This window comes from Hydra vulgaris, chromosome 11 (genome assembly GCF_038396675.1).
Source record: "Hydra vulgaris chromosome 11, alternate assembly HydraT2T_AEP".
NCBI lineage: Eukaryota > Metazoa > Cnidaria > Hydrozoa > Anthoathecata > Hydridae > Hydra > Hydra vulgaris.
Genome location: NC_088930.1, coordinates 16,373,009 through 16,394,214, shown reverse-complemented (window position 1 = coordinate 16,394,214; position 21,206 = coordinate 16,373,009). Strand labels below are relative to the sequence as shown.

Below are 21,206 nucleotides of genomic sequence, written 5' to 3'. Positions count from 1 at the left end.
ACAACAAAGATTTAGTACGAAGTAGAGAATAGTTGAATGAAAAAAGATAAATATATAGATAAATAAGGAATGCCAAAATATTGGTGCTAATGTTAATAATATTAGAATGAAAAATTTAATAAAAAAGTTTAAAAATAACAGAAAGAAAACCAGAGGAATTAGATGTAGATGGATAAGTAGAAAATTTAAAAATGTTAAAAATATCAAATTAAAAACTGAAGGATCACGAATTGATATATAAAATAAAGAATTTCAATATTAATTTGTAGAAATATTTAATTGTTTTTTTTTAACATATAAATATAAGCTTGATTTTGAATTCAGAGATTGAATTTAGAGATTTTAGATCAGGAGGTAGTTTGTTCCATAAGCTAATACACTGATATTTAATGGATTTATTTCCATATTTAGCAGAGTGGTGTTTTGGAATAATTAAGTTTAAGCTACTGGTGGAACGAAGTGAATAGTGACATTTTGTACTTGTAAAGATATTGTTGAATGATAGGGAAAGGTTTTTGTGATGATAATTCCAGACAAATTGCCAGTTAAGGAATACCACAAAGTTGCTTAATTTAATATATTGGAGATTAGGTATAGTGCATTAAATTTAAAATTATTATACTGAAAATATATTATTTTCAGGGCTTTATTTTGGAGATGGGACAACCTTAAAATGATTTATTTATGGGATTATCCCCATACTTGACATGCATATCTTAGATGGGACCCAAAAAAAGCATAATATATATTTAGCAGAGTTTCTTGATTTATATAATGGCAGACTTTAGCTAGCATTTCATTAGATCTGCTGAGTTTCATTGCTAAGCCATTCAGATGGCCTTGAAAAGAAAGATTAGAACCAATTTTAATTCCAAGATATTTAATAGCGTTTAAAGGATAAATTTTTTTGTCCTTTTAGTCTGAAATTTAAGTCCTTTTTAATTGGTGCCAAATTGGATTTAAAATGATCAGCTCTGTTTTGTTAGAATTGAGATAAAGTTTATTAGAACGAAACCACTGAACAAGATTTCCAAGATCACGATTAATATATTTGTTGATTTTTTTAAGTGATTTGTCAACCAGTAGCATGTTAGTATCATCAGCAAAATGGTAAGCAGTTGCAAATTTAAAAGAAGTATTTAAGTCATTAATAAAAAGAAGAAAAAGAAATGGTCCTAAAACTGAACCTTGTGGGATGCCATTTGAGTAATTCTGTAAATCAGATTTAGTGCCATTAATGTAAACAAACTGTGTTCTAATTTGGAGATAAAGTAAACCATTTTAGTGAGATGCCTCTGATTCCATTGTATTCCAATTTTGTGAGAAGGATGGAGTGATCCACAGTATCAAAAGCTTTTTGCAAATCTATAAACATCCCACATGCAAAGTGCTTATTTATCTAGAGCTCTTCTAATCTTCTCCGTAATTTCAATAAGTGCAAGGGTTATAGAATGTTTGCTTCGAAATCCATATTGATGTTGGTACAAGCATTTAAATTTTTCTAGAAACTTGTATAGCTTGTTATGCATAACCTTCTCAAAAAGTTTGCTTAGGTGGGAAAGAAGGGAAATGGGTTGATAGTTAGAAAAGTCTAGTAAGTATCCTTTTTTATAAATTGGAATGACTTTTGCTACTTTAAAAACTTCATGGAATTTGCAACTTTTAAAAGAATTATTTATCATAAAGCTAAGAGGTTTGGAGATTATGTGGGAGGTAAGTTCAAGAAAAAATGTAGGTATGCTGTTAGGTCCATAACATTTATCACTTTTAGGAGCATTATTAATAAGACTAGATAATTCATATTTACTCACAGGATCAATAAAGAAAGAATTAGCATTAGGCAAATTAAGGAAGTCACTATAAGTACGTTTTGATGGCATGATTTTATTGAGTAGTTTTTCACGAAAAGAGACAAAGTAGTATTAAATATATTTGAAACAGCGGCATGGTCTGTAATGATATTTTCATTCAGATTTAGCTGAGTAAGTGTGTTATGTAATGATACTTTAATATTTATGGTATCTTTTATGCTTTCTTTTTTATTTTGCTTATGTTGTTATTAAAATAAGTTATGTAGTATATTTTTTTACTACTTTTTAATAAGTTGCTAATTTTATTGCTATAGAATTTAAATTTTGTGAAAAGTTCATTTTTAGTATTAATGTTACATCTTGCAAATTTTTTATAGAGTTTGTTTTTTACGGAAATAGATTTAAGTAAGCCTTAGAGATCTAGGGTTTAGATTTAAGTTTGATTTAATTTTTAGTAAAATTTTATAGGGGGCACATTGATCTAAAAACCTATTAAAAGATTTTAAAAATTGATTGATGGATTCATCGATATTGTTATCTTTTTTAATCATAAGCTCCCAGTTGATTTTAGGAATTTCTAGAATAAACTTGCAAGGGTCAAATTTTTAAGACATCGTCTAGAAATTTTAACTTTATTTGGTTGGCTGGATGTGCCAGGAACACAGACAAATTGTGCTGTGTGATCTGAGATAGAAATAGTTAGGTTACCTGAGAGATGATCAGAAGAGCAGAAGTTCATAAAAATGTTATCAATGATTGTTTTAGATTTAGCTGTTATACAAGTAGGTAGGATTAAACGAGTAAAAACATAAGGTATCAAGGTAGTTTGAAATAGGATTAGACTGAAAGGGTTTATCGCCTAAATTATGTTCATTACGTGCTGTTGCTAATTATTCAAACCAATTGTCAATTAAAGCTGGCTGTGTGGCCACTGATCGAATAGTTTGCATGTCGCTTACTTTTCTTGGGCAAATTTTTTAACGATATTTATTCTTGAAACCTGAGTACAATTTTCTAGTCAGTCTGCTGTCTTTGAATAAACTAGTTTGATTTGATTCTTTAAAATAATTTTTTAACAAGTCTATTCTATTCAAGTCAAAGACTATATCAACATAAATTTTAATAAATTAACAATTACCGCTTCAGTGATGCTGCTAATCTGTCTTGACGCTCCTCGGGTGACTGAGTACTGCCTTTTGATTTTTTAAAGAGTAGATTTTGCCACAACATTTAGCAGATAGTGCATATCAATTTTGTTTTTCAATAATAGCTAGCTGGATTCGACTCTCGCATGCTTTTCTTTTTAATTAAATTTCTCCGTTTTATCCATATTATAATACAATTTACAGGTAAGCAGTAACTTTATGCACATGAAATAATAAAAACCTCTGTCCAGATTTAAGTGACTAATTTTTATGTTGGCGGCTATTTTTTTTTTCAATCAATAGAAACGATAATTTAATAATTTTCTTTAAAATAATCAGCATTAGACGGGGAGTGGTATTTCAAGAGTAAGTACTTTGTTTTATGAAGCTTATCAATACACATGATAACAGGGGGATGGGTGGCGGTGGTGTTGGTCAAATTTCGAAGTTTTTGGCGTACGTAATATATGGACGATCTTATCGCATTTTAATTTTTTCTCATTTTTAGGCTTTTTAAAAAAATATAAGTATTAGTTGGTGAAGTAAATTAATAAATAAAAATTTATCCGATGTTCTTGGGAAAGAATAGTTTTTAAAAGAATTTTCTTTTTTTAGCCCTACCACCTTGAAAATGCAGCCTTATAGAGGAAGTGAATTTTTTATGAAAACTTTTATAACTTGTGCTTTAAATCACGAACAAAATTTTAAGCATTATTAAAAGGGTTTTTAATACACATTAAGGTTGTAAACATTATTAGAAGCGCTATTTAAGACATATTCATATCGTAAACACTACTAAAAAGGTTTTTTTTAATACATATATAGATTGTAAAAGCAAATTCAAAATATTTTAATTTTTATTGAGACTGTTTTAAAAAAATGTATAAAAAAAAGTGGTTTCTAAAATCTTTTTAAAAATATATATTTTAAGCAGAAACTGAAGCTATATTGATCAAATATAAAAATATCTTTTTTAAAAGGTTCATTACATATTACTCAAGGTTACGTAAAGCTAATCGCATCAAGATCCTTATTCAAAATTGAACAGAAAGCTTTTATATAATAGTGCTCAGAAGTAGAATTATAGGCTCGCTCGCGGAAATAAATTACACATTTAAGAATTAGTATAAAGCTTGTAATGAGCTTTTATAATCACAGTAATATCCGTAAGAAAAAAATGTAAGGATACTTTCGCCGTTAAAACTTTTGAATGTTGTTTGTTTACCGCAGCATAAACCATTTATCATTGACGCTAAGTTAACAAAATCAAAAAATATCGCTTTAATATTTAAGCAAACGAAAAATCCAAAGCCATCTTTCAAAACAAAAATTTTCATGCATTCTAAAATTAAAAAATTATTGTGTCGAAAACTTAAGAACCGGAGGCGGCGGAGGAGGAGAAAGATGCTGCAAACGATTATCCCCAATTACTCTATTTTTGTGATTACTTTTTGTTGGAGTTGATAGCATCGTCGTAGCAGGAGTAGGAATTACAGTACCTGAAATAGGAGGTGGCGGAGGCGGTGGCGGAGATTTGTCAGATAAATTATCTGGTTTTGAATTAAGACGATTATGATTGGTATTCACGTGTAATGTTTGTTGGTTATTGCTAAAATGCTTAGTAACTTCATATTTTTTAGTTTGTTCAGAGTTTAGTTTAACTGGAATCTTTTGAATATCGTGATTATTTAGGAGTACTTGATTGTGATCAGAACTCAACTTTTGTTTTTTTACTGGACTTTCTTTTATTTCATTCGGAATAGAATGTTTTCTAACTAATCCAGGTTTAATGTCTAATTTATTATGGGAATTAATATTTGCATCTCTAGCTACTGATGTTCCAGATGCTTTTCTCTTTAAATAGAGTTGGCGCTCCCTAATTTTCCATTTTTTATAAGATTCAATTTGCTCAGGAGTCATTTTTTTTTTGTAATCCTCCCATTGTTCGGGAGTCATTTTTTGTTTTAATAATTCAAAATTGATTTGTGTACCCTTTTCTACAATACTTTTAGAACCATTTTGAGCATGTAGTAAATTTTGTACCTTGTCCTCTGCCTCGCTTTTCGGATTAGCTTTAACCAGTTTACTTAGCTGGTGCAAAGTTGAAGTTCTATTTGGTGGAGGAGTTGCTTCATGAGAATAAGGTTTCAGATGACTTGTTAGATTACTTTTTGGAAATAAACCGCTGTTTAGTCCATGTTTATTGGAATCAGATTTACTGTTATTTACGGTAGCTTTAGCAACTGTGGAATCAGTTTCATCTAACTTTTTCGGCATAACTTTTCCATCCTAAAAAAGATACAAAGTTAAGCAACATAAAAACTCTAAATAAAAAAACAATTATTCGATAAAATAATTGAATTATAGAAAATTAATTTTTTAATTTTTCTATAAGAGCAAACAACAATTAAGGCAGTTAAAAAATATTAATCAAGTCAAAAATTCAGTTGAAAAAACATAAATTTATTTATATATAGTGGGTATACTGGTAAAAACTCAAAAGTCCCGATTCAGAGAAATCAATCATTCATGTTTTCTTCCCATTTAAAACTTTTATAATCTAACTAAATTGCATACGATGTTGACATTATAACACACCATTTTAAGTGTATGTTTAAGAAAATATTTTTAAAAAAAAAGTTAAAAAGATCTGTGCCTGACAAAAGAATGGCGAACTTAGAACAAAAATATCGTTTCACTTACGTTACGCAGATAACCAATTTAAAAAATATTTTAACGTTCAGGTCGGATTTCTGCAAACGGGTATTGTAAATCGTATTAAAAACTTAACAAAATGCTATGAAAACTCAACTTTTTTCAGCTAATCGTAATCTATTAAACCGATATCGTTATATATTAAATCTATTGCAAAATTAGTATCTGCTAAGGTTGTTGCAAAATTAGTATCTGCTAACGTTACGCAGATAACCAATTTAAAAAATATTTTAACGTTCAGGTCGGATTTCTGCAAACGGGTATTGTAAATCGTATTAAAAACTTAACAAAATGCTATGAAAACTCAACTTTTTTCAGCTAATCGTAATCTATTAAACCGATATCGTTATATATTAAATCTATTGCAAAATTAGTATCTGCTAAGGTTGCATCTCTTTATTGTACTCGCCACTTTCTTACTCCGGATTCGATTCTTTATCTCTATAAATCTCAAATTCATCCTTGTATGGAATATCTGCCATATCTAGGGCGGATCTCCCAATGATGCCCTTTCTCTTTTTTTAGACAAGGTGCAAAAACGAATTGTAAACATATTTAGACTTGCTCTTGCAGCCAACCTCTAAACATTATTGTAATGTTGTTTCTCTTTCTCTTTTCTATAAATACTAACAGACACTGCTCTAAAGAGCAAGCGCCTCTTGTGTCATCTACTAAAACTCACTCTTGTGTTACTTATCATTCAATTAGGTCTCATTCTTTTACTATGACTGTTCTTAAGTGCTACAAAAAATCTTTTTTGTTTAGTTTTCCCCCACAAACATCAGTCCTTAGGAATTACTTCCTTTATCTTGTTTCCTGGTTTATAAATTTGCAATATTTTAAGTCATCAGTTAATCGTTATCTTACTCTATCAACTTTATCTTTTCTCTTCCAGTAACTTCCAACTTTAATAGTGGTTGCTTACAGCCTTGTTGGTAGTGAAGATGTTGAAAAAATACATAACTTACATAACCGTGACATTATTTAAGATTTTAGCTAGCAACCTTAAGTTATATGTACCCAAATAGCATACTTTATTAAAGCTACGAATCCGTACAATATCAAGGCATAAAAACGCAGAGCTTTGATATCAACCTGTATTTATCTCTACTTTTATTATAAAAAAAAAAAAGTTTATAAAATCTTCTTATTTATAATCATAACTCTGAGATTAACTCATTGAAAAAGAAAGAAAGCTTTGATTTATCGAACATTGTCTCTTTTTTTGGCTGCATTGTAATACTACTTTAAATATTTTTTGTTAACTTTAATATTTTAATCTTTATTAAACTGATTTAAATTTTTTGTACTCTCATCATCAGTATTTTCTTTTTGTTATTATTGTTACTATAGTTATATACTTTTTATAACTATGTCTACTATTTTAATTTTTGTAATAATTATTCTTATAATTATTATCACCATTTTGATTATAATTACTGTATATACCTTTCAATGCTTTTTTTTCAGAATATGTTTGAAGTTGTTACGTTTTTACTCACCTTATATACTACAGCCCCACCAGATGTTAATCGTTTCTTTAAACGTGTAGGGCTTGAATCAAGTATTTTTATAAAATATGAACTAAGATCTTCGAGTTGTTTTTTAGTTGTCGTATTCTCAATAAACTCAAACCAATTTTTACCTTCAGTTTCAGGTATCTATACAAAAAAAGTAACTGTTATATAATAAAATAATAAACCATTAATTGCAAAAAACTAAAAATATTACAATACTAAAATATATTAGTGTAAATACTCTGGAAAAAGTAACTATTTTTTACATTCAAATTTTGGCTATATAGCAGGTGCAAATATATTTATAACATAGTTTAACGTTTTGACTAAAAGAGTAATGTAGAGACTAGTAACCAGACTAGTCTATGGATAGACTTACAACACAGACATAGACAATTCTGTATGTTGTAATGGACACAACAAATGTTTAATTTTTTGTCCTTGTTGTGTCTATCAAATTTTTGATGGTGTCCTAAGATTGCTCAGTTAAAAAATAATTTTCACTTCATAAGTCTACAAAGCATAATTTTTTGTCTATTTGGTGTCTATGATTTTGTCTAAATTTACTTGATTTCATAAAACCAGAAATCTTTCATTACCGTATTATTTGAAGATTGTTATGTAGTAAATTTATAATATTAAAAAAATATTGAAATGACATCAAAACTCTAAATGACGATCATTGCCCATGATTAATTATTGTTTAAAACTTGCGTACATATTCATCAATAAAATGAAAGTAAAAAACATTTTTCTTTTTCACTATTGTTTTATTCACAAACCTAAATAAATTTTAACACCTATTGGAATCTTCTACTTACTAATCCACATTTTATAAAGGACAACTCCTTGATCACATATTTTTAAAATAACTTTATTGAAGGTGATAAAGATTTTAGTGACTAAGGAAAATTTTTTAAATGATAAACTTACCTTCAACTTTTTTGAAGTAATCCCAAACTGGAGAATCGAAAAACAACTGAACTGAGTAATTAATGAACTTCAATTGAGCACAAAATAGTCCATTTTGAGGTTTTTAAATAGACATTAACTTTTTAATCAATAGCACACGCTGGACAGAAAATTAAAAAATGAACTTCTGTTAGAAAAATTGTATTTTTAATTTTGTGCTCGTTTTCAGTTTTTGAAACGATGCTGCAGTGAAAATTTAATTACTCGTTATAAGTCCAAATTATATATTAAATAGATCTTCTATACCTCATTAAAAAATCGAGATTGTTCATTTAGTGTCCGTTTTTAAAATGATTGTCTAGAAAGACAAACATTTTTTATAGACAATTCATTTTTGATAGTTGTAATTAAAATTGTTGCAATTAGTGCTTTGTCTAAGTCTATTTTTGTCCTTTTATAATAAGTCCATTAGAGATTGTCTGGTTGCTAGTAGAGATACTAACCTAAATATTACACTAGTATATTATTAAAAAAATAAGATTGCTAAAGATATAAACTATTACAACATTAAACGAATAATGCGTGCTCAATTTGATATACTTCTTTACACATGCATATATATATGACAGATATGTCAGAATATAGTACAAGTTATTTAGTCTATTTATATCTAGTTATTTGATTTAACTCCCTAAAGACTTATTTTTTATTTTGTTCATACATCCTATTGATAAATAAAAATGACTATAATAAAACAAAGGGATTAAAAATAATAAAGAAAAAAAAAACAAAACATTAAATGAATAACCATGTAACTAGTATTAAAAATATTTCTGATTTTACTAAATAGATTTAGTAAAATCAGAAATATTTTTAATACTTATAAGTAATATTAAAAACCTACTACTAAATATTTTTAATATTACTTAAAATTAAGGCTTTAAAGCTTCTGCTGTGTAATAAATTTTTTGCTTATCTAAAAGGCTTAGATGTAAACCTTGGATACATTGTTTATAAACCAACATGACTAGATGGTCGAGCACATTCAAAATGCTTAAGTATCTTCTACAGTTACATAAAAATGTTGAAGAGCTTGAGGGAAAATATGCTGTAGATTATGCAGCTTAATTATTCCAGCAGAAACTTACAAAGGAGTTGGAAAGTGTCCTTGAAAAACCTATTGCAAACCAAAAACTTTAGTTTGAGAATCTCACACCAGGACACTTAGTTTGTTTAGAAACTTCTGAATGAATAGTTAATATTAAGTCTTCTCTTGCTAAAGTTATTAAGGAATCTATGGAAACAAGAAAAACAAACTTGACGAGTAATCCATTCTTTTGTGTAGCGGTCTATGCAGACCTGCACTATCAATATATTAATACAGCAAATTAACAACAATTAATGAGAACAGTAGGAGTTAGTTCTCATTAATTATTTATATTAACATTCTTTTTTCAACTTGCAAAAAAATATGAAATTAATATACTTATATTTTTGGCTTTGATTACTTCTACTAAGTTAAAAATAAAAATTTTTAGTAAAAGGAACTTTTAAGTTAGGGAAGTTTTCAAATGACACTAAAAAACAATAATTTTTCTACCCTTATTTTTAACTTCAGATAGTTGCTGAAGATACTCTTTGGTTATTGCAAAAGAAGAATTTTGTTATTGAGAATGGAACTGATTAAAGTAAATAACTAAGAAAAGAAAAAAAACTAGCAGTATAGTCAAGAATCTATCCAAGACAAAGGAGTAGGAAAAAACACTTCAAAGTCTGCCAAACCTTGGGCAAATCTAATAAAAAAACATCAGCCTTCAAAAATGTTTTAGAGGGAATAAAATGTTTCTATTTCTATCCAAACAACACTCACCAGAGCACTTCCAATAAATAAAGTTAACATTGAAGGGGTATTTTCTGCACTTGAATTTCTGATGCCAGACCAAAGGATACAAATTATTGATGAATTGGTGTTTCTCAGAACATACAAAAAATAAACTTAATATTTTTAAGCTTTTATTTTAGGTTAAAAATAAAACTCTTCTTCATTTTCTGTAACTTCAGGGGCTCCTCAAGAATCTATCCTTGACCCCATACTTATTTTAATTTACATTAATTATCTCCCAGAAATTCTCATATTTAAGGTGGCATTGTTCGCTGATGATACTACCATTTAAGCTTGTCTTGATAAGAAGCCAATACTCTCCGATTGTTTGGAGAGGGCATTTGAGGTGGAAAAGAATCTCACTTCTGCAACAGCATGGGGCTCTCAGTGGCTGGTGAACTTTAACTCATATAAAACTCGATTTTTTTCAGCAAATCATCATCGCAACAACCTAGATCTTCCTATATTAATGAACAGTAATGCACTCAATAAACCATCTACATTTTATCTTCTAGGCTTAACTCTTACTTCTGATCTTTCATGGAAACCATATATCAAATCCATTGCGAAATTAGCATCTACTAAGGTTGCATCTCTTTATCGTGCTCGCCACTTTTTTACTCCGGATTCTATTCTTTATCTCTATAAATCTCAAAACTGTCCATGTATGAAATACTGTTGCCATATCTGTAGCTGATCTTCGAATGATACCCTTTTTCTTTTAGATAAGGTGCAAAAACACATTGTAAACTAGTTGGACCTGCCTTTGCACCTGCAACTATTGTCACATCGTCATAATTTTGCTTCCTTCTCTCTTTTCTATAAACACTATAATAGACACTGCTCTAAAGAGCTAGCGTCTCTTGTGTCATCTACTTAAATTCATTAAATTCACTCTTTTCGTTAAAATTCATCCATTCAAAATTTTTTCGAGAAAGTCTATAAAAATTGATTATTTATAGCCAGATATATTTTTGGATAATAAAAATGCTTCTAGCTTTTTTTAGAGTTGTTTTAAACCTAACCTAATATCTTTGCAAACTTTGTGCATTTTAAAATAATTCTTAGAGCAGATAAGTTAGCAATAATTTTTATTTAGACAATTTTAAAAAGTTAAGCAGTGATTTTTTTTAAAATATTTAAATATTTTATTTTTGGTTAAAAAAAAAGAACAAATATAATTTTTTATTTGATTTTATTATGTTTGTGTTACAGCAAAAGCAAAGCAAACTGAAAAAGTAAATATTACTAACATTTATTTTCTGGTTTTTACAAAACTGTTTTATTTTTAACTTATAACAAAAGCTTAAAAACATCAAATTTATTTTTTGTTCGTTCTGAGAAAAATGTCAAATATATCCTTGAAGTTGTTATTTTCAAGTATCTTATTAAAGCAGAAAAATTCAAACAGGATGTTAAGCTATTAAAGAAATATTTTTTAAAAACTTTCAACTCATTTAATTTACAAGAGTTCAAAAATGCAATATCAAAAAGGTCACAGAGAGTGTTGTCTTCTGATCATGAGAAGAATAAATGGTAGTATCATCAGCAAACAATGCCACCTTAGATGCAAGAATTTCTGGAAGATTGTTAATGTAAATTAACAATCTTCCAGAAATTAACTTCAAATTTTTGTTAATGGTTTAATAATTTTTTTTTTTTTTGAAGAGGATGTTTTTCATATTCAAAAAAAAATTATTATTGAACCATTAGCAAAAGTTTACTATGGAGGAAAATGCAGTTTTTTTTAGTTTTCCAAAAGTTTACATTATTGGACTTCCGCCCTTTAAACATTCACCAATTCAACTTTAAGTATTCAAATAAGATTATTTTAATTTAATAAATTTATTATTAATAATAGGGGCCTTCCATTAAGTGTGTACGCAGGTATGGGGGAAGGTGGTTACTCAAAAAATGTAGGAATATGTACAAGGGGCGGAGTGTTTAAGACAGCAAGTATGTATGTGATTTGATTATCTCTTATTTAAATCTATCCTAAAACTGGATTTTTTTTTAAAACAAAATCAATATTATGTTAAGTAACAGAGAAATCTTGAAATAACTAAAAGTTTTCTTGTTGTTTAATGCTTTAAATAATCATGCATTGTTGAAGGGAAAAAGTACAAATGCAAAGGAGGAGGGGGTATTGAAACCATACAGGTGTTTTTAAGGGGTGAGAAGTGTCCTAAATCAGCGGTTTTACTGCATATGTACTTTTTTTTTTTTAACAAGACAGGTTCAATTAAGCTTAGTTAACCTCTTAAGGACCAATATTTTTTTAAGCAAATGCAGCAAAAAAATCAATTTTTTTTTAATGCTTAGAACTTAGATATTGACATATTAAGAATAAAAAAAAAGTCCGTTATAAATCTAAATATTATTAATTTGATTGATTCTTAGTTGAATTGATATAACAATATTGCTATAAGATTATTTTCACAAATTATTTCGGGCTAATACATAATGAAACGTAAAACATGTGACCGCCCGAGTTAACTCGGGTTCGGTCTTTTTGGACCATATGGCATGACCCAAGATATCTTGGGCCTGGTTCTTAAGGGGTTAATTATAAGTTAATAAAAGTAGTTAATATAAATAATTAAACATAATTCCAATTCAAAATTGTTTCAAAGATTTGTTTCTAAATTTTTGTAGAAAAGTCTTTATTTAATTCAAAAAGTTAAGTCAGTTATTTAATTCAATCCTTGAGCTTGACTTTTTGACAACATATTTCAAATAGTGGTTGCTTACAGCTTAGTATGAAGTGAATTCATTAAAAAAGCACACAAAAAACTACTTTAGACTAATACAACACAGCCTAAATAAAAAAAATTAATAAAAACTGCACCTAATTTTATGCTTAGTTGATTTTTTTTTAATTTGAAAAAAAATTTATTTTCATTACAAGCTCTTTCTTTATCATACTACAACTTAAATACCATTCTAAAAATTATGCGATCAAAAAATAGTCTAAAACCTTTAACCAAACTTTATTTGTAGTATTTATTGAACTATTTAATAACTAAATGCAAATTTAAATAAAATCAAAATAAAATCAATTATTAAATTAAAAAAAGCAAACAAAATGTAGCTGAGGAATTTCACTGCTTTTAAGTGTTAAAACAACGAAATCTCTTTAAACCTCATTTACTTTTTTTACTCTAACTTAAATAATACAAATAATACAAAACCTATTATTTCATTATCCCAAGAAATAAGTTGCTTTAATAAAGATAATGCGAAATTAATGGAAACTTTAAAAGGAAGAAAAAATCCTTACCACATAGCTTGCCCACAAACAAGAAACATAAATACAAACACACGCAACAACTGTAGGTTTGTACTGAATACAAAATGTTGTCAAATGTAAGCTAAAACAGTCAAAACAATATAATTAAAATACAATTAAAAAAAAAAAGTATAGAAAAAGAAACAAACGCATGTATCCAATAAGAAACAAAAGATTATAAATACAACAAAATGTATAAGGAGTTCTTTTCTTTATTGAAACTTATTCTAAAAGAAGAAAAAGAGATTTAAAAGATTTAAAAAAGTATACTTACCTCAATACAGCACAGACATACAATTGAACCTTACTAGCAAATATTACCTGTTAGTAGCAAGGAAGTATGCTGTCTGTGCAAGATCTTTAGTCGCTGAAATGACAGAGGTACACTCGTCTTAATACTAACTGTGTGTAACCCACTGCCAAACAAACAACAAAAACCTCATGAAATATGCAGGGGATAAATTTACTTCACAAACAAAAATTATAACATTCAAATTTAAAAAATTATAACATTACTAACGGACTAAATACATTGTGGCCTGAGAATAACGTGGTTGTATACAAAACATAAGTTATTTTGAGTCAAATAAAAAAAATTTGTCAAATAATACAGCTATATTATTTTAGTAATTATTAGTTAGAAAAATAACAGACAGTTAATGTTAACCAGCTAGTTAAAAAAAACACTTTTTTCATTACTTTTAAAAGAAACTCTTGTGTTTAAAGATTAAGTTGTTTGCTTGTTTTTAAAGTTAAAAGAAAAGTTTTTAATTAAATTTCAAAAGAAACTTTAATGTACTTAATATTTTTTAAATTGAAATGTATAAACTTCTTGTGATAACTTAAGTGAATAATAACACTTTTGAAACATGAAACAATTTTTTTTTTAGTTTTATACAATGTTCTTAAAAACTTTAAGATTGAAAATGGTTTGAAATCATTAAATAAACATTTAATACTTGACTGTCCAATTTAACGTCAGACCATAAAATTGACTGCCCACCATTATCATTACTAACAATGGTTATAAGATACTTTTAAGTGTGTAATATAAAATTAACTGCTGTAAACAAAAATATCAAAACTTTTTTTTATTATTACTGGAATAAGTTTTTTTTTTTTATAAATAACCTTTAAATATTAATTAATATAAAAATAAAATTTATATATCGGTTTATAGATATACAACTTGTAGCTCAGTCCACAATATATTCAAATGTTGAACATAAGCACACAATACACACACACACACACACAGATATATATATATATATATATATATATATATATATATATATATATATATATATATATATATATATATATATATATATATATATATATATATATATATATATATATATATATATATATATAAGCAAGTTGTCCCACCAAAATTTTTTTGATTTTCCAAAAAAAAAAAAAGGATTAAGGTTTTTAAAACCCATGTGCAAGTAAATTTAAGTTTCTTATATAAGTATCAAATTTATTTTTTTTAGATTTAGAGTAACTTGCCACAAATATACTTCAAATAAAAATACGGTAAAAGTCAACTCATAGGTAACATAGTACAACAACACCTAAAATGTATTCCACTGACTGTATTTTTTCAAATGACACTTTAAACATAAACTAAATAGTTTTTAAAATGTTTGAATTTCATGCAAATTTTGAGGAAATATGGTGAGACAACTTTATAAAACCTAAAACATGTTTAAAAAATATACAACAGCACAATCTAATAATTTTAAACACTATTTCTAAAAATTGCAGTAATGAAAACAAAATACCTTTAACAAGCTGGGCACACTTAACTACATATGTATTTGGATGATCAATGGATACCTCAAAGCCTGAATTCATAAAAATATTGTTAAAAAAAAATTAAAACTATACCACCAAGTTCTTTTGGCATAAGATAATGGAGCTCAATTAATTCAAAGTTTTAAAAATTTACCTTAATTTTTTTAACCATATTATTTCATCTTTTTTTTTACATTATCTACTTATCCAAAATATGCCTACAATTGTAGGCATATTTTTGATAAGTGCCTACATAAGATAAATATGCCTGCAAATGTGCGGTAGTGGTAAAGCGCTTGCTTTATAAGCGAGAGGTTCCGAGTTCGATCCCCACCACGTCTGTGGTAGTACCGCGCTCAACTTGTTTCTCCGCGCAGCAGCCTTGTTTGACTAGGTTCGTGTTTCGGAGTTATAGAGTTGAGAGAGGGTTATAACCACTATTAAGTAGCCTCCTCATCTGTAGTGGCCGTCTCGGCCTTAAGGAGGTGAATAACAAAATAAAAAAACAAAAAAATTTCTAAATTACCAAAAATTAAAACACTTGCTTAACTATTTAAAACTTTCACAACTGTTTACAACAGTTTCTACAATGGCCCATTTAAGTTTATGTTAGTTATGTACCCCAAATTCGATTTTTATCACATTTATGTTTTGCTTTACAGAGATGAGCATTTTCAGCAATAAACACAGGCAATTATACTAAATTCATATTATGTATATAATACAACACTTTTTAGTTAGTTTCTGATTATGTTGTAATGATTGTATGATTTATTTTATTTATTGATGAAATTTATTTGTGCAATTTCAGCTTCATTAGACAAAAATTGATTCTTATCCAACTTTTTTTTTATTTTTTACTACTAACAACGCTGCAAGCAACTACTAATTATATTTGGAGCTAACATTAAGCAGAAAAGGGAGTTAAAGAGTTAAAGAAAATAATTAGCAGAAGACTTTAAATTATATGAGTCAGGAAAATGGTAGAGATTTCTGAAGCATTAATCTGCGAGAAAAAAAACTAAATTCTTTGCTGAATGTCACACACATCACACAAGATCACAGGTCACTTGAACAATAATCATGGCAGTACTTGTAGTAAAGAGAAAGAGGAGGAACTATGTGACAAATGTGACAACAGTATCATGTATACAAAGATGAATAAAAAATTTAGTAGAGAACTTTACATCTGGTAAAGTTAGCCATACATAACTATATACGGTTTCCATAAGGGGTCAGTAACAGTGTTACCATTTATCAGGATAAAATATCTAAATTACATTAGTGTAATAATTATTAGAGGTAAACTGAACTTTGTTGGGAATAAAATTCACAAGCCACTGTAAACCGTAAGCTGTTAAAGTGATAAGTTTTTATCAACATATATTGTTATATTAGGATATAGTTATGTAAACAGTAAATAGAGTCACTTATAAAATAAGATTAATATAAGAAAGATCATTAATATAGACAAGAAACAAGGCTGGACCAAAGAAGAAACTTTTTAACTTTCAAGTTAAACTTAGCTTTATTAATAGCCATTTGATTTAAATTATTATAAAGAGTTTTTTTTTTTTGACAATAAAATAAAAAACAAAAAAATTTTGCATCCTAGAAATGTCAAACATGCACTGCAAGACTAGGTTAAGTTATTGAAAATTTGTTTGTGCGAAAACATTAATGAAACTCAAGATTATTTTGATAGTAAAAGTTAATACCATATATGTGATTTTAATTCGTCCTCCATATTTCCTTTGTTTTATCTGTTAGTTATATAAACTTTCACATATTTTTACTATTTATCATGAGTTATTACATCTTTTTTTAAATAAATTTTTCTTCTACTTAATTTTCACAATCTAAACTTTGACCACTTTAAACACCAGAATAAATAGGTTCATGTGACAAAAGATTAATTAGAAAACTTATTGGTTTTAATAATATAATATAAACCACTCAGATTCTTCTTGAGTCAAACTAGTTATTCCAACCAAATTATCTAGAAAAATATCACAGCTAATTGTGTCAAACACATTATACAAATCAATGAGCATAACTCCTGCACACAAACTATAATTTGTTAGAATTTATTTTACAAAAACTAATGCTTGCTATACTTTTATTAAACCAATAGAAAAACTGTAAACTTTGATGAGTTTTTATGTGTTTCAAATTTTGTGAGTTTTCTAAAGAAATTACTACTTTGTATTTACATTAATGAGCAAAATTTCATCAAGTACAGTGACTGACAGAGAAGAGTATAAACAGGTAATATATACATATGTAAGAGAAAACGCTTTTAAACAATAATTATAGTTTATACTTAAAAAGAACATTTGATAACATTTTGTAAGTACATAATTTTTTTATTCTGTAATTAATATTTTTTTAAATAACTATTGGGTTCATTGTATTTGTGAATTAAGGTGAGCAATAGCTTTTAAGAAAACTTTTAAGATTATTTAAAAAGACTTTTAACAGTAAATCAGTTAAGAATGATAACTCAACAAAAAAGACTTAAGTAATAAGACATTCAAGTTATGTTTTAAAGATTGCATAGGCCAAGCTGAACAACAACAATTCTAAAAAAATCTTGAATAAAGCTATCATTAAAAAAATTATAAATATTGAAAAAAAAAGAAGTTATAAAAAGATACTAAACATTACAAAAGAATTTTTACCATACCTAAAGTTTGTAAAAGAATGCTTTCATTATTCACAAGTTCAGCCGACAGTTGCATGTAATCCTGGGAGACGATATATATATATATATATATACAAAATCCTTATTAATAAAATGATTTTCATATATAAACTACAACTATAGCAAAACTAAAGTAAAATCCTTTTCACTATTTTTTTAGCCTTCTCAATTACTAAAATAGTTTGATAAACTTTAATATTTGTTAAAATCAGACTGATTTAGAACAGCGATTAAGTAAAAAGATTTTTACTGCAGTTATTTTAACTCTTTCAGTGTAACAAAATATACCTTTAATTCAATGTGTTCTAATCAGAACCATATATAATTACTAAAAGTATATTAATGATTGTTTTGTGCTATTAATTCTTACATCACTTTTGGTATCAAGAGGTAATTTATCTTTATGAAGACACACATGTGATACTTTTAAAACATGCTCTAATTTTCGAGGTTGGTCTTCTACTTTTGCAGCCAGAAATACAAAACAAGGCGCCATTGCCTGAAAAAGAACAACTTTCACAACTTTTTGGAAAATTTCTATATCATAAACCAAAATAAGTTTATACATACATTTCTATGCATTGATTGAAATGAGTGAAACATATAGAAACGATGCATGTAAACTATAGCAGTGTTTATCACCAACTGATTTCTAAATAACCAAAAGTCAAACTTCAATGTCTGTTAATGATGCATATTTACAAAAAAAAGTTTTATTACAATTTAAAAAAACAACATGGCTCTAAAGCCAGATCCTCCCAGTTTATAATTTAGTTCACACTTTTGTTTGTAATCATTAATTATGCTAGATGATTTGTAAAAAGAATCGTAACCATACCAATTTTATAACTCATCTCTTAAAACTATTTTAACTTTAATTTACTTCTAATTAATGATTTAAAGTTCTTTTTTGTCTATTAAGTAAGGTTTGTTAGAAAAACAAAGATATACTAAGCTTTTGCATGCTACTGCAATAAAAAATTATACTTTGTACATACTATTTCATTTAAAAAAATCTTTATTAATGTTGTTTCAAAAAACTTCAATTAAAAAGCTTTAAAAAGTATTATTTCAAGAAACTCTAATTTTAGGATTTTTAAAAAATGTTTTTTTTTTTGTAAAGATGCAGTGTTTTGATATATTTAAAAAATAAGATATAGAAATATGTATAAAAATCCTTTTCAATGTTTATATATAAAAAAAAAAGCGCTATTTTTCATATGAAACAGTAAATAAAATATTTCAAAGTTCAAGTTATCACAGTTTTTTATAAAAATATGAACTAGAGGCTTTATAGTCCAAGAGTACTTTATTTTTATTAACTTTACAGTTTTAGAGCACTTAAAATGTCTAGTATATTCTGCATTTCATAAGAAAAAACTCCATAAGAAAAAACAAAATATTGTTTAAGTCCTGAAGGCTTTAAACATTCATTTTTAACCATTTGCAAAAATAACATTGCAGGATCATAATTTAATTCACGCAATAATTCTTGAAGTTTAGTTCTACATAATACAGGTTTATATAGACTGCAAAACTCATAAGTTAAAAGTGGAACTTTCTACTCCAAATTGTGACATATCAATGTGTATGCTTAAAAATATATATACATTATGTAAACACTAACTATAAATATATATAAATGTATATAATTGTATGTGTATATATACATATGCACATACATAAATATAAATATATATATTTACAAATGCATAAATATATATATACATACATCTGATAGATTAATGTATATATATATATATATATATATATATATATATATATATACATATATATATATATATATATATATATATATATATATATATATATATATATATATATATATATATATATATGATAGATATTATCTAGCTATTTGATAGATCGCCATATACGCGTATACATTTCTTTTTGGCTACTAACATATGCTGAGACTTAACAACTCATGGTAAACTTTTTTCGCATTAAAGCTCACAATACAATTATATTCAGTACTAGGGTAGGGATATAATGTTGCAACAATAACATATTTAATTTTGGGTTTATCTAATTCTCTTGAACTACAGCAGTTTACTTATAAAAGTATTTACACTTGTAATCTTTGTCCTATATCTTGGACTAGATTTGCACATTGTTGTCTGTAACCAAGCTCTTTAGCGAATTCAATCCCATCACGAACAGATGGGGTATTCCTAAGGTCTTCTTTAGTGAAGTACCAGCGATCAGTTTGATTCGCCATGGTCTTGGGAAAGTTAGTAGAAAAGTAGATTTTCAAAATCAATACGACAAAAGGATTGTGGGTTTAGTAACGTTTTGTCCGGCCGTACTACCGCGGCAACACGGCCGGACAAAAAGTAAAGTTGCATTTAAACCTATACGATTTACGTTTCCTTTGGAAGACTTTGGTAACGCAAATCATGGCAAAGAACCATAACTTTGGCAAAGTTATGGTTCTTTGTTGTCTGGGTTTATATAAATGTGAAAATACAAACATATACATGTTTATATTTTCACATTATTTAAGGAAAAAAGGTATTGTGAATTTATTAGACGGTGAACATTGTCTGAGTTATATTTCAAAAATTTTGGTAGTGCACCGAATTGTAAACTTCGTTAAATCATAAATAAAAATATCAAACGTAAATAAGTGCATCGAGTAAGAAAAGTAAAATGTAGTATAAAGTTATTAATAATAAATTAAATAATAATAAAAACAGGTTTTTTTTACATAAAAGTACATAATCTTCTATCAAAACTTTACAACTCAAAAAAAAACTTATGTAAAGCAGTATCAGTAATGCAGTGCCGTGGCTAGTTGGTCGGATTGCCTCCCACCCCCTACCCCCATCCCCCCAAAAAACTATCAATAGGGTTTCTTAAATTACCAAAAAACTTCCTAAGTTCGGTACCTCTTTCCTCCTTCTTCCAGGCTGAGGGTAGCACTGAAATAATAGAATGACTTTATTTAACATTTCTACATATGATTGTTAAGTAAAGCAACAAACTAGTTAAATATTATACTTATTTTGTTATAAATATAATATATTTATTATGTAACATTAATTTACATTAAATATTTCTGAAGACATAAACTGAAAACAAAAACCTGTTTGCTCTGCAGAAGTTTAAAAAAAATATTTTATTTTCAAGTTATAAAAAATTTTTTTTAATAATTCGAAAATTTTTTTTATTTTATTTCGGTAGATGCCATTACTTTTTTTATGCCATTACCAGTACTTGGTACATTTGAGCCATCTATAAATTTTATTTGAAGAAATATTCTTTACATGTACAATATTTTTTGGCAAATGTCATTTTACTACAATAAATACAACTTTTAAATATTAAACTATTCCATAAAGAATACAACCCAACAAAGAGCTTTCTAAACTTAAAAAAAAAACTGCCTAGTGTAATAATATAGA

The 21,206-nt window shown here is 27.1% G+C and overlaps 1 protein-coding gene across 1 annotated transcript; it reads right to left on the bottom strand.

The window, feature by feature from the left end:
• Positions 1 to 3,904: 3,904 nt before the first annotated feature.
• LOC100201387 (cyclin-T1) lies at positions 3,905 to 20,104 on the bottom strand. The gene is made up of 9 exons (XM_065810269.1): positions 19,872 to 20,104; positions 18,349 to 18,430; positions 18,149 to 18,277; positions 17,761 to 17,821; positions 15,062 to 15,124; positions 13,593 to 13,638; positions 13,263 to 13,353; positions 7,174 to 7,332; positions 3,905 to 5,245 (listed from the first exon to the last, which is right to left on the bottom strand). The coding sequence occupies exons 1-9, from the start codon at positions 20,018 to 20,020 to the stop codon at positions 4,313 to 4,315; spliced, it is 1,713 nt and encodes a 570-aa protein (XP_065666341.1). The 5' UTR covers positions 20,021 to 20,104; the 3' UTR covers positions 3,905 to 4,312.
• Positions 20,105 to 21,206: the final 1,102 nt, after the last annotated feature.

What these genes read in the sequence shown, in the direction of transcription:
- LOC100201387 (XM_065810269.1), bottom strand. Translation starts at nt 20,020, where the DNA reads ATGGCGAATCAAACTGATCGCTGGTACTTCACTAAAGAAGACCTTAGG. An exon ending in TACTTCCTTGCTACTAACAG is followed by an intron (nt 13,354 to 13,592) that starts GTAATATTTGCT and finishes TGACTGTTTTAG; the next exon opens with CTTACATTTGACAACATTTT. An exon ending in GTGGGGCTGTAGTATATAAG is followed by an intron (nt 5,246 to 7,173) that starts GTGAGTAAAAAC and finishes TATCTTTTTTAG; the next exon opens with GATGGAAAAGTTATGCCGAA.